Source organism: Chlorocebus sabaeus, chromosome 18, assembly GCF_047675955.1.
Source record: "Chlorocebus sabaeus isolate Y175 chromosome 18, mChlSab1.0.hap1, whole genome shotgun sequence".
Lineage (NCBI taxonomy): Eukaryota > Metazoa > Chordata > Mammalia > Primates > Cercopithecidae > Chlorocebus > Chlorocebus sabaeus.
This window is the reverse complement of record NC_132921.1, coordinates 72,054,921-72,074,819: the sequence shown is the minus strand read 5'-3', so window position 1 is coordinate 72,074,819 and position 19,899 is coordinate 72,054,921. Positions and strand designations below refer to the sequence as shown.

Below are 19,899 nucleotides of genomic sequence, written 5' to 3'. Positions count from 1 at the left end.
TACGTTGTAATATATAATGAAATAGTTATACAACTCACCATAATGTAGAATCAGTAGGAGCCTGAGCTTGTTTTCCTGCAGCTAGATGGTCCCATCTGGGGGTGATGGGAAACAGTGACAGATTATCAGGCATTCGATTCTCATAAGGAGCACACACCCTAGATCCCTCACATGCAAAGTTCACAATAGGGTTCGTGCTCCTATGAGAATCTCATGCCACTGCTGATATGACAGGAGGTGGAGCTCAAGCGGTAACGCGATTGATGGGGAACAGCTGTAAATACAGAGGACGCTTTGCTTGTTGGCCGGCACTCACCTGCTGTGTGGCCTGGTTCACACAGCACGAGAATGTGGCCTGGGGTTTGGGGACCCCTGACTTAGTTCAAATTCATTGTAAAGTTAGCACTTCTTTTAAAAACATTCATCTTTGGCCTCCTTTCGACTGTTGACTCTTTGAGTGTTGACTGTTTCGCTGTTGAGTGACTTTAGGGTGTTGACTGTTTCAGAAGAAACTAAATGCTGTTATGGTACATTATAAAGATACAAAAGTGATAAGAAGTATTCTGCTTTGTTACAGGATTTTTCACATTCTAGAGAGGGGTTAAGGCCAGGCACAGTGGCTCATGCATGTAATCTCAACATGTTGGGAGGCCAAGGTGAAAAGATCCCTTGAGCCCAGGGGTTTCAGGCTACGGTGGACCGTGATTGTGCCACTGTACTGCAGCTGAGCAGCAAAACAAGACCCTGTCACAAAAAAGAAAAAAAGAAAAAAGGGGCTGGGCACGGTGGCTCACGCCTGTAGTCCAAGCACTTTGGGAGGCCAAGGTGGGTGGATCACCTGAGGTCAGGAGTTCAAGACTAGCCTGACCAATATGGTTTCACCTACTAAAAATACAAAATTATTTTAAAATTTTTACTCCCAAAAATACAAAAATTAGCCAGGAGTGGTGGTGCACACCTGTAATCTCAGTTAGGAGGCTGAGGCAGGAGAATCACTTGAACTGGGGAGGTGGAGGTTGCAGTGAGCTGAGATCACACCACTGCACTCCAGCCTAGGCGACAGAGCAAGACTCTGTCTCAAAAATAAATAGATAAGAAGAAAAGAAAAAAAGGAAAGAAATAAAGAGATGTTAAAAATAAATTATTTCTAGTAGGACTCACCAAGTTAAGTTATATTTGATTTCTAATACCATTTTGCTTCCTAACTAAAGACACTAGCTTAAACTAACAAAATCGTTATGTTGCCAGGCATGGTGGCTCACACCTGTAATCCCAGCACTTTGGAAGGCCGAGGTGGGCGGATCAACTGAGGTCGGGAGTTCGAGACCAGCCTGACTAACATGGAGAAACCCCATCTCTACTAAAAATACAAAATTACCAGGGTGTGGTGGTGCATGCCTGTAATCCCAGCTACTCGGGAGGCTGAGGCAGGAGAATCTCTTGAACCTGGGAGGCAGAGGTTTCAGTGAGCCGAGATTGTGCCATTGCACTGCAGCCTGGGCAACAGGAGTGAAACTCAATCTCAAAAAAAAAAAAAAAAAAAACAAATTTTTATGTATGTTTTGGCCAAAAAGTTTAATTGCAGTTATTCCTTGATGAAAATAACTGGCCAACCTTAGCCTTCCATGGACACTAATGGCTAATGACTCCTTACTGTACATGAAGTGTGTGGGTTAGACTAGAATTGAAGGGATTTTAAATTGAAAGGTTCTCAGGGCCGGGCACAGTGGCTCACGCCTGTAATCCCAGCACTTTGAGAGGCCGAGGCAGGCAGATCACCTGAGCTCAGGAGTTTGAGGCCAGCCTGGCCAACATGGTGAAACTCTGTCTCTACTAAAAATGCAAAAAATTAGCTGGATGTGGTGGCGGGCGCCTGTTGCAGTGAAGCAAGATCGTACCACTGCACTCCAGCCTGGGCGACAGAGCAAGACTCCATCTCCAAATAAATAAATAAATAAATAAATAAATAAATGGAAAGGTGCTCAGGATACATGGTTGCTGGAACCAGTGCTCTCCATTCTGTGGCCATGGCCATTTTAAATCACTTGTGCCTTAAACTTAATCTAATTGAGACATGATGCTAAGAAAAAGCTGAGTCTGGGGCAGATAAATCACGGCATCAGTGAAGGGTATGAGTGAGTCAGCTGCACACACATGTCCCCAGGAACAGCAATGAAGAAGAAAAATGCTTTTTCCCTCCACCACCATCTACCAATACTCAATGCAAACTAGCCCTGGGAGAAGCTCCTGGCTTCTCTCAGTCTGTCCCCATCACGAACAGAAGGTGCTCCATGAGGAGGACGAGAGAAGATTTTAATGTGCAACAAAATTAACTGGCCAGTTTGTACATTTGCTATTTTCATTTTTTATTTATTTATTTTTTAATTTTTAATTTTTTTTTTTTTTTTTTTTTTTTTTGAGATGGAATCTCGCTCTTGTTGCCCAGGCTGGAGTGCAATGACGCAATCTCAGCTCACTGCAACCTCCGCCTCCAGAGTTCAAGCAGTTCTCCTGCCTCAGCCTCCCAAGTAGCTGGTACTACAGGGACCCGCCACCACACCCAACTAATTTTTGTATTTTTAGTAGAGACAGGATTTCACCATGTTAGCCAGGATGGTCTCGATCTCCTGACCTCATGATCCTCCCACCTCAGCCTCCCAAAGTGCTGGGATTACAGGTGTGAGCCACCGCGCCTGGCCTCACTATTTTTAACTTATGGATTGTAAGCTTAATGTTCAGGTTAAAACATAAAAATTAAGTAAGAAAAACTAGCTTCCATATTCCTGCCGAGGTGGGATTTGTATCGTATTACGCCAGATGCAATCCTGTCCTTCTGTCTTCAGGTTTGTAATAGTAAAATAATTTTCCATCCAGAAGCATGTTTTCAGAATAAACTATGTTTCCCAGTAGTCAACCAGACAGCTGTGAGATATGGCAAAATGCTGTGTGCAGGAGAGTACACTTTTCTTGAAAATAAAAAAAAAAAAAGGTAGCTGCTAGCAAATAATAGGAACACAGATTGGAAAGAGGAATATATCGTGTGTTTCATAGACCTAACAATATTTCACGTTTGGTTCCCTGCCATACTGCTTGAGTTTGTACGTTAGTTTGTAGGAACCCGACCAAAGGAGCAGATTTTCTTCCTACAAAATTTTCTCCAACTAGAGGAGTCAGAGGGAAGTGGGCCCAGTTGAGACAGAGGTACCTCGTGCCACTCCAGGTGACAAAGTGACACCCTGAAGGAAAGAAAGGAAGGGAGGGAGGGAGGGGAGAGAGAGAGAGAGGAGAGAGAGGAAGGTGGCGGGAGGAGAGAGAGAGAGAGTGGGGGGACCCAGTCAGCCTTCTCAGTTTTGCTGTGTCAGCTCTACATGGTCTTCACGATATTTGCAAACATCCATTACAAACTGCCAGGAAAACGCCACTTAAATAACACGTTTTTTTCTCTTAGTAAGTCTTGTTTCAGGGATTTTTTTAAGTTAAGCGGTTTTGAGTGGCCCCCTCTGATGATCTGACCTGATGAGGGATCATTACCGTTAGATCACAGGCCTTATTTTTCCAGCTTTATAAATGAGGAAATTGAGGCCAGAAAAACGAGACATCCTATACCATCGTTAGAAGGACAGGTGTGTTTAGATTTCATTTTCAGCTTGTCAAAGTGGTAAGTTGCTCAGTGTAGAGAACGAGAAGGAGAATCACTGTGTTGCTAAATGAGTGACTGTCAAATTCAACTAACACGGAAGTTAGGTTTCTCATAACAGTAGTAACTCACCACATCACCAGGAGGAGTAATAAACCATGATTTAAACTGCAGATGAGGCCAGCGCGGTGGCTCACACCTGTAATCCCAGCACTTTGGCAGGCTGAAGCGGGTGGATCACCAGGTCAGGAGATCAAGACCATCCTGGCTAACACAGTGAAACCCCAGCTCTACCAAAAATACAAAAAATTAGCCGGGCATGGTGGCGGGCGCCTGTAGTCCCAGCTAGTTGGGAGGCTGAGGCAGGAGAATGGCGTGAACCCGGGAGGCGGAGCTTGCAGTGAGCCAAGATCACACCACTGCACTCCAGCCTGGGCAGCAGTGCCAGACTCCGTCTCAATAAATAAATAAATAAACTGCAGATGGAGGAATGTGGAATTATGTTTACGTGCTGCTTTTCTATTTCCTTCTCTTTCTTATTTTTATTTTTAAATCTTGGCATCATTTTAACATACATATATATGTGGGGGGAGAGAGAGAGAGAGAGACAGAGAGACAGGGTCTCGCTCTGTCAGCCAGGCTGGAGTACGGTGGCGTGATTATAGCTCATTGTAGCCTCAAACTCCTGGACACAGAGATCTTCCCACCTCAGCATCCCAAGTAGCTGGGACTACAGGCACATGCTACCATGCCCAGCTAAATTTTATTTTTTATTTTTTGTAGAGACAGGGTCTAGACGTCTTGCCCAGGCTGCTGTTAACATATTTTGAGAGACAGTGACTTTGGTTTTGTTGTTTTTGAGACAGGATCTTGCTCTGTCACCCCGAATGGAGTGCAGTGGCGTGATCGTAGTTCACTGCAGCCTCAAACTTCTGGGCCACCTCGTCCTCTCAAAGTGTTGTGATGACAGGCGTCAGCCATCACACCCAGCCCTGGACAGTGACTTTGCCATTTCCCAAGGCTTGAGGAGTCTCAGCGTTTTTAATTCTAGCTGTGTTCCTAAATAAAAAGGTGATGTAGAGGAAAATATGTATACATACGTTTAATACATAATATGTAATTAATATTATATATGTATGTAATATATTTATATGTATACACATATATGTAATGTATTCCTTAAAATGGTCACCAAGTGAATATGTATCCAATGCCATTTCCTTTGGCTGCATTCATATATTCCTACATTCAACAGAAATTTATTGGGTATATCTTGTTTTCCAGAGGTTGAATAGTACCAGGTATAGGTAGTCAACCAAAGGTCACCATGTCACATCTATCTAATAGGAAAACCTGCTGCTAGGCAAATACAAATGTATGCAAAAAATGCAAATTTTGGTAAGTGAGGAGGAGCCCTTAGTTTGAGGTATAACATTTCAAAATCACCAGAAACATACCGATGAGAATCCAGAAATAGTTTAACACATGAGAAAGTTATTTTTCATATATTTTATTTTCTCTTTTTTTATTTTTTGCGTGACTTCAGACTTAGCAAATGATTCTTTTCCAATGAAGTAAAACTGAACGTCCTGCTTAAATATTTTCATTTTAACCACTTGTATCATTTCAAAGTAAAGAAAGAAAAGAAATCAGCCAGATGTGCCAAATGATGGCATATTTTTCTTCCCCGTTTCATGATAAAAATAATTAACTGGTTTGACTCGCAGCTTTCTAGAAATGTCTGCACTTTAATCAAAAATTTCTTTTTTTCCACTAAGAGAAAATCTGGCTATGGGACTTGTAAGGTTTCAATGTTAATGTGGTAGTTGCTAAACAATTCCGGTCATTATAAACTGTATGTTCTGTTTTCACATCTGCATTGGGTCCAGAACATCTTCAGGTACAATCAGCATGGTGGTAGGACCAAAACCTCCTTTAATAATAATACCAAAATAATCTTCCTTTTGCTAGATACACAAAAAGAGAAAGCACACCAAGCTGAAACAGACTCTGAAGGTTGTCAACCTCAATGGAATATAAAGAATGGAAAAAACTTAGAGCCAGGGTAGATGCAGATATAGATACCACGGTGGTCAGAGATAATTCTTCCGAATCCAACTCGAATGACAAGGTAGATGGAGGTGCCAGTAGTAAATGGGAATGAGCAGATTTGGGGGAAAGGACTGAGTTTAGTCACTTTGAAGAGTTGCCAGTCTTGGACCACAAATCGCCCAACACCAAGAAGACAGCCAGGCATATGAGTTTGGAGCTCAGAAGCAAATCTCTCCCTGGAGATGTGAACATGAGAGCAGCTAGCTATGGATCCTATTGAACACCATGGAAATGGCTGTGGTGTTGATAAGAGAAAGAGGAGGGCAGGGCTGGGGAACTGTAAGGGAGAGGAGGAGAATAGCCTTCTCTTCAGAATTCTAGTCCGCCCTGGTCTCCCTGGGAAGATGACTTCTAGAACGCCACCTATCCCTTCTCTCCAGCGCAGAAAGTAGAGGCGTCATCATCCAAGGAATGTAGCTTCAGGTGATCCGGTGATGGCAACTTACTTTAACAACCATACTTTTTTTTTTTTGAGAGGGAGTCTCTGTCTGTCACCCAGGCTGGAGTGCACTGGTGCAGTCTCGGCTCACTGCAACCTCCATCTTTCCAGTTCAAGCGATTCTCCTGCCTCAGCTTCCCAAGTGACTGGGATTACAGGCATGTGCCACCACACCCAGCTAATTTTTGTATTTTTAATAGAGATGGGCTTTCCCCATGTTGGCCAGGCTGGTCTTGAACTCCTGGTCTCAGGCGATCCACCCACCTCAGCCTCCCAAAGTGCTGGGATTACATTCCTGGGCCACCATGCCCAGTCAGTATCCACACTTTATAAAGTTCATATTAACTGTGTAGTCAGTGCAACTCTCTTCTCAAAAAAACAGCTGGAAAGTCAACTTCTGTCTTTAGGCTACATGATCATTATTTTATTCTTATTAACTCGTGTTTATTGGATTCCCCAGTGCCTTATTACTGGTCCAAATATATCCATGGAATCCGGTTTCTAACACTTACCTAATGTGTGGGTTCAGGCAAGTTTCTTAGCTCTCTGTGCTTCCCTTTCATTACCTGTGAACTGAAGACATTTATAGTATCTACTTCATAGGGTTTGCGAAGCTGAAATGAGTTTATTTATGTAAGGTGCCCAGCACAATGTCTGGTGCATACTTTATTAATGTTAATTGTCATTATCATCATCATCTGAGTCTCTCATGATTATATTCCAAACCATCTCACCTAGTCAGAATTTGTCATTAAGAAAACTATGGGCCGGGCACAGTAGCTCACGCCTGTAATCCCAGCACTTTGCAAGGCCAAGGTGGGCAGATCACCTGAGGTCAGGAGTTCGAGGCCAGCCTGGCCAACATGGTGAAACCCCAGCTGTACTAAAAATATAAAAATTAGCCGGTAGTGCTGGCATGTACCTGTAATCCCAGCTACTTGGGAGGCTGAGGCAGGAGAATCGCTTGAACCCAGAAGGCAGAGGCTGCAGTGAGCCAAGATCATGCCACTGCACTTCAGCCTGAGTGACAGAGCAAGATTTCATCTCAAAAATAAAAAAAAAAAGAAAAGAAAAAAGAAAACTATGGAGCATGACATGGAAGCTAGACAAGAAACTTGTTTGCAAACTCCAAGAAAAACCAGGACCTAAAAGAAGGGAAGAGTGGAATGGAGGGTGAGCAGAGTAGGGGGCCTAAGCCCCCGTTTTTTTTTCTTTTTTTTGGTTGAGTATATTCCATTTCTAGAAAAGTTTCATTTGGAAAAAGGGTTCTACGGCTTTGAGTGGCAAAAAGAAACCATAGCTAAGCTGCTAACTAGGGTAACATCCTATCCCCTCTGAAATAAAATTAAATTTAGCAACACCTTCTGGATTCAGTGGCTGCTGTGTGCAGAGCACCTGCTGGGCTCCATGCAGAGGGGAAGGAATCAGTGTTGTCTGCATGCAAGTAGTTTATACTGTAACAGGTGACCTATACGCACAGACCCCTTGCCAGGCAATGTGCCCTGTAGTATGGCCACACAGAGGAGGAGTCCTGGGGAGGCTCCATGGTGAAGGTGGCTTTTGAAGGACTGGCAGGGTGTCAATAGGCAGAGATGCATGGACAGTAAATCCAGGCAACAGGAACAGCATAGCCAAAGGACGGGGCGTCAGTGACATTCTCCCCACTGGCCAAATGACACAAATAATGCTCAACTTCCGTGCTGCGGTTTGCTTTGACTGGCAGAGGGGCGCGAAAGACAAGGGAGCCAGCGTGCTGCACAGCAGGTTTAGCCTCCACACCCAGGGTTTGGAGAAAGAGTGAAAACATCAGAGCTATGTCTTCAGAAGGTCTTGTGGTGTGAAACTGACTGGCAAGCTATCACAGAAAGCTAAGCGAGGTGGTGGGCCGCTGGATTAAAATGATCTCTAAACAGAATTCGCTCTCAGGGTTCCTTTTCAGCCTAGCTCATTAGGGCAGATCCGGTCTTCTTGCATTATTATTGCTGTATCGGAGGAATCTTTCTAAAAAGTGACAGCACACATTGCTGCCATTTGAAAGCCTGCATTTTTAAAGGGCGTAATACATAGTGACAGTTCTGATGTATGCCCGTGGGTGTGGGTCCTAATATCTCACCATACTCTGCCTGCGTAATTTAAAATGACAGTTTAGCCTGTCAAACTTAAATGTGAGTGAAGTTCCATGGATATTTATAAAACATCAAAAAGATAGAATGGTGTCAGCAAAAGATGGGTCTTTTTATTACTAAGCCACGGGACGATTTTTGGATGATAATGGCTGGCAACTCACCTAGAAGCGGAACTTCCAGCCAAAGTATAAATTTGGTGGTGCCACAGTTTTAAAGGTTATTTTCACCCATGCAATAAAAGGGTATTACAGAACTCCGGCACAAATCGTAGTCAAAGATGGAGACGCGTCAGTGACCCGTTTGTTTTTAATGTATTGTTTTAATGTTTTTATTTTTAATGTGTCCATGGTTTCCAGCTCCCCTGAGAAAGTGGAAATTACCCATGCTAATAAAGCAAGCGTTAGTGTGAAGACCTAGCTGATGTTTGGCTGGGTTTTAGCCAGCTAGCCAGTCACCCTTTATAAAGCCTGCCAAGTTTGGAGCTTGGGTCATTTTACACGCAGATCTCCACAGATTGTCTGCTTCGGTAGATTACTAAGAAAGTGCGTGTGGGCACTAATTTATGTGAATTTACTAATAACGTTAAGAACTTTTAAAAACCCGGTAGAACGCAGCGCAGGAAGCGAGCGTACAGCGCCGGAGCGTCCGGCCAGAATCCCCCTGCGTGCGCGGCCCCCGGCGCCGTACGTCCCACAGGCCCCACCCCGGCGCCGTCCGTCCCGCAGGTCCCGCCTTTGGCGCTGGGCTCTGACGTCACCACCTGCGCCGCGCACAGTAGAAACAGGAAGTGGGACCAAAACAAAGGAGCGGCGGCCGGGAGCGGACTTACCTCACCTTCTGTCTCTTCCGCGCACGTCTGAGCCGGGCCGCCGACCCCAAGGAGCCGTCCGACTATGTCCAACATGGAGAAACACCTGTTCAACCTGAAGTTCGCGGCCAAAGAACTGAGCAGGAGTGCCAAAAAATGCGATAAGGAGGAAAAGGCCGAAAAGGCCAAAATTAAAAAGGCCATTCAGAAGGGCAACATGGAAGTTGCGAGGATACACGCCGAAAATGCCATCCGCCAGAAGAACCAGGCGGTGAATTTCTTGAGAATGAGTGCGCGAGTCGATGCAGTGGCTGCCAGGGTCCAGACGGCGGTAACGATGGGCAAGGTGACCAAGTCGATGGCTGGTGTGGTTAAGTCAATGGATGCGACACTGAAGACCATGAATCTGGAGAAGATTTCTGCCTTGATGGACAAATTCGAGCACCAGTTTGAAACTCTGGACGTCCAGACGCAGCAAATGGAAGACACGATGAGCAGCACGACGACGCTCACCACTCCCCAGAACCAAGTGGATATGCTGCTCCAGGAAATGGCAGACGAGGCGGGCCTCGACCTCAACATGGAGCTGCCGCAGGGGCAGACCGGCTCCGTGGGCACGAGCGTGGCTTCGGCGGAGCAGGATGAACTGTCTCAGAGACTGGCCCGCCTTCGGGATCAAGTGTGACGGCAGAACCCGCTCTGAGGTTTCCTGGCCATAGCCACCCTTGGAAATGCTCTCTGTGTGTCCGAGAGATACTATACCCTAGAAACTCTGAACACGCCAGAATGCTGAGATGCCCTTCTACCTTTGGGTTTACAGTCGTCCCCTCCAGATAAATTAAGAAATTGAGTATTTCTTCACTCTTAGCTGGATTCTAAAGTTCTGTATAGCTCGTAATGATGGTATTTTTATAGCAGCCTTTTAACAGAACTAGTTAATTTGGTGTATATGAATCTTTCTCGAAGATCTGGTCAAAACTGTATTCAGTTTTCTGACCAGAATGATCAGATTGAAGGTGGTTGGTTTTTATTATTGATATTATTTAGTGTGATTGATAATATCTAGAATGGCAGGCGGTGCATACAAGTTAAAGAGGGGGGAAAGATAAACACCATTCAGTGTATTCGGTAGACTGTGCTATTTCTATTTATCCTTTGGGTTTTGGTTTTTGTTTTTGCCTTCACAGTGAGACTGCAATTGATCTCATAACGTATGTTATTAATAAATCTCGTCCCATAATTTATACTGAAATTACCTTAGGATATTTTTGCATAATACTCTCTTACTGCTTACGTTCTATACATTTTTCGTGTGATAATTGTCTTTGCGTAACTGGGAAAAATGCCGAATGACTTCCTTTATTATCTGGAAAAATTAAATTTGTTCATTTATATTTTCTACTTACTAAATTGAGTTTTTATAAAGACTTAGAAAGTGTGACATTATACAGTGTCTTTCAAACGAACAAGTTTATAGTTATTTTCCTGTTTCGACACTATTAGACGTCTTATAAATTATGCTAATTAGCACGGCAGTCTTGTTACACACTCTTAACATTGCCAAAGAACTGTTGATTGTTTGAGAAAACCCTGGGACTGTGTGTGTGTAGGTTTTGTTTTGATTTTAACAACCAAAAATAGAAATAAAATTAGAACTGCATTTTAAGTTCTAATTTGCATTTATTAATTTGTCCAAAAGCAACAACTCTTTGAAAACCTTGAAAATACAAGCTGGAATGTTTTACTTAGCCATGCAAGTCATTTATGTATCCATCCAGCCAGCTGGAGTCTGAGAATTGAAGAGGTAGGCCTGGAAGGAAGGAGAATGCTGGACTCTCTAAGGCTGGAGCCCAGCTGTGCTGCCTCCATCTTCTCAGGAATGGCAGTGCGTATTTTCTGGCTGAAAAGTAAAGCATGTAGGCAGCCACCACTTTCTCATAGCCTGGAAACATGGAGAAAAGCAACTTACTTTTGCCTTGGCAAGTATTCTAACCTAAGTGAATTCAAGTTTTTTTTAACTTACCCTTTCCTTCACTGGAAGATTTTTCCATAAGAGAATTCCATTGTTTCAGAAAATAATTATAGGGGCCCTTCCAAGTTCTTTGAAAGATTCATAACCAACTGTTCACTATTATAACATGTGTTCCAGTGTAAATGAGTAAGGAAAAAAAACCAGGTGTAACAGGTGTGTGCAGATGAGGAGGGACCCTCATGTTTATTGTATATTTGGATGTTGTTCTGAAGCGTGCTTTAAGGCACACTTGTTGGTTGTCTGCCCAGCATCTTCTCTAGGAACACCCCTCTTAGAAGGTCATGTCTCCTATCCTCCACAGGCTTGTGCAGGGCCATGTGTGAGGACAGCATGAGTCTTAACCCCTCTTTTATTTTATTTTATTTTCGAGATGGAGTCTCGCTCTGTTGCCCAGGCTGGAGTGCCGTGGCGCGATCTCGGCTCACTGCAGCCTCCGCCTCCCGGGTTCAAGCAAGTCTCCTGCCTCAGCCTCCTGAGTAGCTGGGATTACAGGTGCACACCACTATGCCTGGCTAATTTTTTTGTATTCTTAGTAGAGACAGAGTTTCACTGTGTTGGCCAGGCTGGTCTTGAACTCCTGATCTCAGGTGATCCTCCCGCCTCAGCCTCCCAAAGTGCTGGGATTACAGGCGTGAGCCACTGCACCTGGCCTTAACCCCTCTTTAGATTGGAAAAAATAATCACAACTTTTAAAATAGCTTAGTGTTGAACCCTTTGGTAAACTGAAGACCCTTTTATAATGCAAATATTCCCACCAAAATTAATATATTTTGTGAGATTAAACAATGCTTGTAAATGCTTGAACTTTCTTAAAATATGTTCATGTCATACTATTATGAATGTACATTTTTATGAGTCATAAATATTATTTTCAAAAGCACTACAGGCCCATGAATTATTTCCTAACTTTTGCAGTTGATTAAATACTGAAATGTAAATCACAGGAATTTGTCAAATCATTTTAAACTGCATGTTACTGGATGTGAGTGTGCATCCTGTTTTAAAAAATACTTAAGAAAAAAGAATTGCTGGGCACAGTGACTCAAGCCTATAATCCCAGCACTTTGGGAGGCTGAGGCGGGCAGATCACCTGAGGTCAGGAGTTCAAGACTAGCCTGACCAACATGGAGAAACCCCACCTCTATTCAAAATACAAAATTAGCCGGGCGTGGTGGTGTGCACCTGTAATCTCAGCTACTCAGGAGGCTGAGGCAGAAGAATTGCTTGAACCCGGGAGGCAGAGGTTGCGGTGAGCCGAGATTGCGCCATTGCACTCTAGCCTGGGTAACAAGAGTGAAACTCTGTCTCAAAAAGAGAAAAAAAAATTCTGAGGTAGATTTGGTTCAGAAAGCATGGTATTTTTCCAAATTCACCCTCAGTCTTACCACTTAAATTTTTGTTTGGTTAGTATGGCTTTTTCTCATGTATTTCTAGGAATCCTGGCTTATTTTTGTTGTTGCTGTTTTGAGACGGAGTCTTGCTCTGTTGCCCAGGCTGGAGTGCCATCACGATCTCGGCTCACTGCGGCCTCCACCTCCCAGGTTCAAGCGATCCTCCTGCCTCAGCCCCGGAGTAACTGGGACTACAGATGCACACCAACACATCTGGCTAATTTTTTTTTTTTTTTTTTTTCAGTAGAGTCGGGGTTTCACCATGTTGGCCAGGCTTGTCTGGGACTCCTGACCCTCAAGTGATCCATCTGCCTTGGCCTCTCAAAGTGCTGGGATTACAGGCGAGAGCCACCATGCGCCTGGCCCCCTGGCTTCTTCACTGTAATTGTTTCTTCATGGCTACAAGATTCTTTTTCACATTGAAACTTCCCTACGCCAAAGATGGATATAATTTACAAAAGTATCCAACTGAAACACATCAGGGAACTAGTTAATCTTCTATTTAACTACTTGTTATATTTCTTCCTTTCATTTTTCCGCCTTCAAATGCACAATTTCTAACATGGATTTAGAATTGAAAGAAAAAAAGTAGACTGGATTAATACACAAAATACTTTCCTTTACTTTTAGTTTATTTCAGCTCAGGAACCCAGATGATACTGTGTGTGCTACTGGAGAATTTTCTTACTAAAGCTGTTTCTTGTTGAAGGAATGCCAATGTATATGCCTTTTAAATACAGGCAGACCATGAGGCTTGGACACTGTGTGCCCGCCCTGCTGTCTTTGATTTGGAAAAGACTGCTGGGCTGGGTGCGGTGGCTCACGCCTGTAATCCCAGCACTTTGGGAGGCCAAGGCAGGCAAATCACCTGAGGTCGGGAGTTCGAGACCAGCCTGACCAACATGAAAAAACCGCATCTCTACTGAAAATACAAAATTAGCCGGGAATAGTGGCGCATGCCTGTAATCCCAGCTACTTGGGAGGCTGAGGCAGGAGAATCGCTTAAACCCAGGAGACAGAGGTTGCAGTGAGCCGAGATCACGCCGTTGCACTCCAACCTATCCGGCCTGGGCAACAAGAGCGAAATTCCATCTCAAAAAAAAAAAGACTGCTGAAAATAAGCACCAGTCTGATAAGATAACTTAACTGAGCATAGTATCAGCATCAGCTGGCCAAGCACATTATAAAGCAGAAGGGAGGGACTTCCTCTGCAAAAACACAACATCCTCTTGGCAATTCTGTAGCCAAAGTCCAAAGCTCAAAATATTTATAGCAAAAAGCTACAAGCCAGTGGACACTAAGCAGACGGATGAATAGTCCCCTGTTTTTGTTTTTGTGTTTAATCAACTGACTGGAATTAGCAAAATGCTATCTGGTTTACCTAGGTTTGTTTTTCTACATTATATTGCAAATTCCATAGAGCCGGGACCAGGCAGTGTCTGTCATGGTGTCAATCTGCGGGCCTGGTATGGTGCCTCCCACAGTGGGCTCCTTGCACTGCAGAGCGAACGTGTGCCTGGCCTGGGTACTCACTCCTGATAGTGCCTCGAGCTTTCTGATGAGAGCAGACACAGGCAGGTAAAGCAGGCCAGAGTCCCAACTATGGACACTCAAGAGCTGTGTCCTCTACCTTCACAGCATTTGCCCACAATGAAATGTTTGCCTCTGTTCTTCAGGGTTTGTACATCCTCTTTCCCTGCTGAGAAATGTCAGGACAAATAATTCGCCAGTGTTTACTCAAAATGACAATACAGGTGAGGCGCGGTGGCTCACACCTGTAATCCCAGCACTTTGGGAGGCCAAGGTGGGTAGATCACCTGAGGTCAGGAGTTCGAGACCAGCCTGGCCAACGTGGTGAAACCCCGTCTTTACTAAAAATGCAAAAAAAAATAATTAGCCAGGCGTGATGGTGCACACCTGTAATCCCACCTACTCGGGAGACTGAGACAGGAGAATCCCTTGAACCCAGGAGGCAGAAGTTGCTGTGAACCGAGATTGTGCCACTGCACTCCAGCCTGGGTGACAGCGTGAGACTGTCTCAAAAAAATAAAAATAAAAACAAATAATTTTTTAAATTTAAAAACATTTTAAATGACAATGCAGAGAAAGATTTAGTACAAAACATGCTGGCCATATGGGGCTTCTTTCTAGAAATTAGAACATGCTTTTGCCCTTAAATGATATTCAGTACAGATAGGTAGATAAAACATACACAGAAAAAAAAGGACAAGGCATATCCAGATGTTTAAAAAAAAAATCAAGAACACTTAAGATCAGGACTGTTTACATACTTTACATTATTTTATATCTCAACCTTTAAAAAGGATTAAATCACAGCATAAGGCAGCATGCCAAGCTCATCGAATTGTGAAACAGTAAGTGCCAGAAGAAAGTGAGGTTGACATTGTGCTGTGTCATGGCAGTTAGAAGTGGCTTCCCAGAGCGGGCAGGGTTTAATCTCAGATTTCAAATGGGGTGGGGGAAGCAGGAATGACACAGGATCTGAGAGGCCAAAAACTACAGGGAGTTTTGACTGGAGTGGAGGGTTCATGCGATGTAAAAGAGACTGAAGGGGAGACTGGACAGATTGCAAAGGGCTCGAGGCCAGATTAAAAGTGTGGACTTTACCCTGTGGAAAGGAGAAAGCGCAGGAGTCATGAGAAGAATGGTTCAGGCAGAGATTAGAGCATAAAGCTGGGAGGCGCGGAAAACCAGGAGGAACACGCTGTTGGATGACGACTCACCAAGAATCGCTGATCACCTGGGACGTGGCTCAGCTGCACATGCTGACGCAGTGGGTCTGCTAGTGACGCTGATATGCCACGAGTCTGGGAACCCCTTTTAAGGAGCAGGGATCTTAACTCTGGCTGTGCATTACAACTGCCTGGTACTTTGTCACCATGTGAGTCATGTTTTTCTCCACCAGTACGAACTCCTGGGCTCCAGTGATCCTGCTGCCTCAGCCTCCGGAGTACCTGGGATCCATCTGTATATTTATATCTTATAGATAAATATCATGAATCAAATTTCATTAACAATGGGAAAAGTTTTTTACTTTCCTTAACAGATTTCCAATTGCTATATGTTTTCACAAAAAAATAATTTTAAATACATAGAAATTTAGTTGGTACTTTTTTTCTCAGATCCAGTAGTTTAATTACAAAGGCATTTAACAGAATAGTTTTCATCTTTTCGTGACTCTCCTTGTTCCCTCTTCATGATCAATTCCATGGCCATTAAGAATTCTTTGACGCCAACAACAGATGGGATGTAAACAGTGAGTTGTTATTTTTGCTAATATCAAACAGAAGGAGGATCTAAATGAAAATGAAAACATTTCTGCAAATATGAGTGTCCTCAGCTGTCATAGGAAATAATGAAAAAAAAATTAAAGTAAATGTCTTTTTAACTACTTTCTTATAGTGTCTACAATGCAAGTGATTTTTTACAATGCTAACTTGGTATAGTTTTGCAACTCTGTATCTAATGTTGGAGTGAATAGTCTGCAAGGGGTTTTTAGATCTGCTTAATTCTTCCAGTCAGCATGCAGTGGCATATTTAAGGAGGCAATGTTATAACCCTTTAAAATGTAGTCATATGCAAAATTCTATGTATGATTTGGAAGATCCCTTTAAAATTCTCTCTACATATGGTAATCACAGAAGCCCCAATTTGAAAAAGTACTTCAGCAACATGCTTGGAAATATGGCAATTGAAACAAGGATCAAGGCAGAAGGCTGGCAGAAATCTACCACTCTATTATTTATTCCTTAGAAACTCTTTCAAAGAATTGGGGGCATATTCACATTTTGGGGTGCATTTTCACATTTTACTTTCATTGCACAAACTTTAAATGCATGAACTCAGGGCATCAGTAACGATTCAGAAGCAGCTCTTGGAAATGTTCAGTGAGACCTCCCACGTCTCACTTAGATCCCTGAGAATCAGAGCTGGAAGGACTCTGAATATCCATCTTGGAGGCTGGGGACAGGAGAAGACCCACCAGCCTCATCACTGTCAGCGTCTCAACGTCACTGGCCTTTCATAGTGCACAGGAAGACGCACTCACACGTCCTCTCATCACATCTCTTTAGCGCTCCACAGGCATTTTTTGGTTAACCATACTTCATTCTTTCTACTTAGACTAGTTATTATCATCTGAATACATTCACCCACCTACCTCCAACCTATGTGCATCCCATTTTAAATAGATTACTTCCTAAACTCTAACTATAGCCACAGGCTTCATATTTAATGTTCAGTTCCTTCCAGCTCTTTTTTTCATCAGAGCGAATTCATTTCTGTATCCTTACCCCAGCCCCTGTCAAAAGTCATGACCATTTCTGACTAGAACTGTTGTAGCTCACACGGCCTGTGAGGGAGGCAGCCTTCTCACCCAGAAACCCACCTGAATGTCCAGCCGCAGTCCAGAGCTCCGGTCCCACCCCGGCAGAAACTTCTCCTGCCTTCTCACGGATTCCAAGGTCTTTTTGCTCCTTTGTCACTGGATGGTCAGGAACTCAGTGTGTCCTTCCACTGTGCTCTTCACCCCACCACATTCCAGGCCAGCAACCACCATGCCAAAACTGCATTGCACTTTCCAAACCAGGCCTCAGGCAATGGCAGGGAATTCCTGCCTCCAGCCTCCCAAGGTTCTCCAGGTCCCAGAGGGTCCCTTCCCTTTACTCCTTCCCCTCTGGAGCCAGTTCCACACCCTTGGCCAACTCACCAACCTTCAGGTGCGCAGTAGCACCTCCCAGGGCTTGCAGCATCTATTCCAAAGACACCACTGGCTGATCAGGGTCCCTTTGGCCTCTCAATAACCCTGTCACCTGGGCCATATCTCTGCAGAGCCGGGAGCAGTTGACATTCTTTTTTTTTTTTATTTTTATATATATATATTTTTTTTATTTATATATGTAATATATATATATGTATTTTTATTTATATATATAAAAATATATATATATATATATTTTTTTTTTGAGACAGAGTCTCACTCTGTCACCCAGGCTGGAGTGCAGTGGCGTGATCTCAGCTCACTTCAACCTCTGCCTCCTGGGTTCAAGTGATTCTCCTGCCTCAGCCTCCCGAGTAGCTGGGATTACAGGCGTGCGCCACCATACCTGGCTACTTTTTGTATTTTTAGTAGAGACGGGGTTTCACAGTGTTGACCAGGTTGGTCTTGAACTCCTGACCACAGGCGATCCACCCACCTTGGCCTCCCAAAGTGCTGGGATTAAAGGTATGAGCCACTGCACCCGGCCGACATTCTTTCATGACTGCACACCAGACAATGCAGTCACAGACACCACTCCCATAACCTGTTTCCCTTGGATTCCAGGGAAATGACTCATTCATGACAGTTGAGGTCACAGTTGCCCCCACTGCTTCCTATCCCTATGAAAGGCCATCCCAAACACCAGCAGATCCACTCCTGCCTCTTTGTGTATTCTGCTTCTGGGTTACTTGCCCTGGGGGTGTCAAACCCAGGTTCATGGATGAAGGCTGCCAAAATGTCATCCCATGGCCAGGCCTCAGTTCTGGCCACTAGGGTCTGTCTCTAGCTTTCCAAAAGGAAGGAGTTACGATGGCCAAGGAAATTACGCAGTCTTACTGTCTTTGGCCAAGTGGTTCCTAAAATGGACCCCTTTTGACCTTTGTAGGGAAGGAAAAAGAACTTCCCTCTTTCCCATTAGGTTCTGTAGCTGAGTGAACCAACAAAGACAGATTAACAGGAGGAAAGCATACACATTTTATTTAATATTTTTACACGCACACGGGAACTTTCATAAGAAAAATGAAGACCCAAAGAAGCCGTCGGGACTGAGAGCTAATATACCCTTTTAACAAAAGATGATAAACGTATGGAGAAGTGACAAAGGAGAAAGGTTCAAGTTTCTAGGGGCAGTCATTGGGGGGCAGTGACTAATGAAAGACGAGGGTTATTTTGGTGGGTTTGTACAGACCCGTTTCGGGGTAGACTCCCAGCCCCTGGTGATACAAACATTCTCCTCTTCCTGGCACAGGGCAGACGTTTCTTATGGGAAATTTCCTGACCCGCTGTTTGGGACAGAGCGGGAGGTCAGCCCGCCGGCCCTGCATCCGAGGCTTCTCAAGTGCCCTCGGCTGCAATTAGTCAACATGCCGAAGGGCACATTTTGGGGTGGCGTTCTGCGTTCTGAACCCTTTCGTCTCCCTCTTGCCCACACTGAGGTTCACAGCGCCTGCAGAGGAGCTGGTGCAGGAGGATGGGGAGGTGGGGAGGCAACATCCCCTCTGCTGCATGAAACGCTCATGGGCACATGGCTGCTGCCTCCACCTACCCAGACACAGAGCCAGCCAACTGGCATGGCAGGCAGCGAGCCAGCACAGCCTCCAGGCCATCCATCCTTGCTCCTCAGTACCAGGGCCTCCCATCCACGCCAGTGCCAACAGAGAGCCTGGACCGCCCCAACCCCTCCCTCCTGCTCGCTCTCCTCCTTCCTTCTAGAGCCCCTGCTGCCCCTCTGTCTCCAGAATTGTCCTCTGCTTGCCAGTTAACCCATCCCCAGCGCTTGTTCGTCCCCGGGAGGCCCAGCCTCTCAGCCCTTGATGGTCACCTGTCCCAGCTGCGGAAGGAGAAGGGTACAGAGGACACTAGTTCATTCCACCATATTTACTGGGGCCAGGCCTGTACTAGGTGCTGGGGACTCCCAGGTGGACACGACAGAAACCTGCCCTGAGGGCCTCGCATGTTAGTGGAGGAGACAAATAACAGATCAACCAAGACTCAGTAGGAAACGTGCAGCCTGGATAGATGCCTTGGTAAAGCCAGGCTGGCACAGAGAGGGCGGGGGAGGCCTGTGCAGGGGCCATGGTCACTCGGGAGAGGGAGCTCGGCGGCCTCCCAGCAGAAGAGCTGGAGAAACGGCCTGGAAGAAGGTCATCACCCCAGAGCGGTGCACAGCTTTCTTAGGCTCTCGCCCTGCCTTGTGTGGGACACAGAGGCCGCCGGGCAGATCTGACACCAACAGGCGTCGCCGGGTTTGCCGGCACACACACACACACACACTCACATTCTTGCTCTCGCACACTTTCCACACATACTCTCACACTCACCCTTACACTCACTTTTACACATTTCCTCTCGCACACCACATACTCGCTTGCCACAGTCACTCTTACACATATTCACACAGTCATACACACACACACACACACACACAACTTGTGTATTTGATTAGGAACCTACACTAAAGGAACATCTATCACCTTCCATGTTTTGTTTACATTGCAACATATTCTTGTACTCGCTTAGCCTTGAAAGGGAGGCTCCATGCTCTCTCCCAGTTTCTGAGTAGTCCCCACCCCC

At 44.8% G+C, this 19,899-nt stretch overlaps 2 protein-coding genes across 3 annotated transcripts in view; both read left to right on the top strand.

Annotated features, from left to right (window-relative positions):
* The window catches only part of GNAL (G protein subunit alpha L), a 199,071-nt gene that overhangs the window by 161,417 nt on the left and 17,755 nt on the right, over positions 1–19,899 (top strand). The window lies entirely within an intron of this gene.
* Positions 9,083–10,788, top strand: CHMP1B (charged multivesicular body protein 1B). The gene has a single exon (XM_007974683.3). The coding sequence runs from the start codon at positions 9,208–9,210 to the stop codon at positions 9,805–9,807; it is 600 nt and encodes a 199-aa protein (XP_007972874.1). The 5' UTR covers positions 9,083–9,207; the 3' UTR covers positions 9,808–10,788.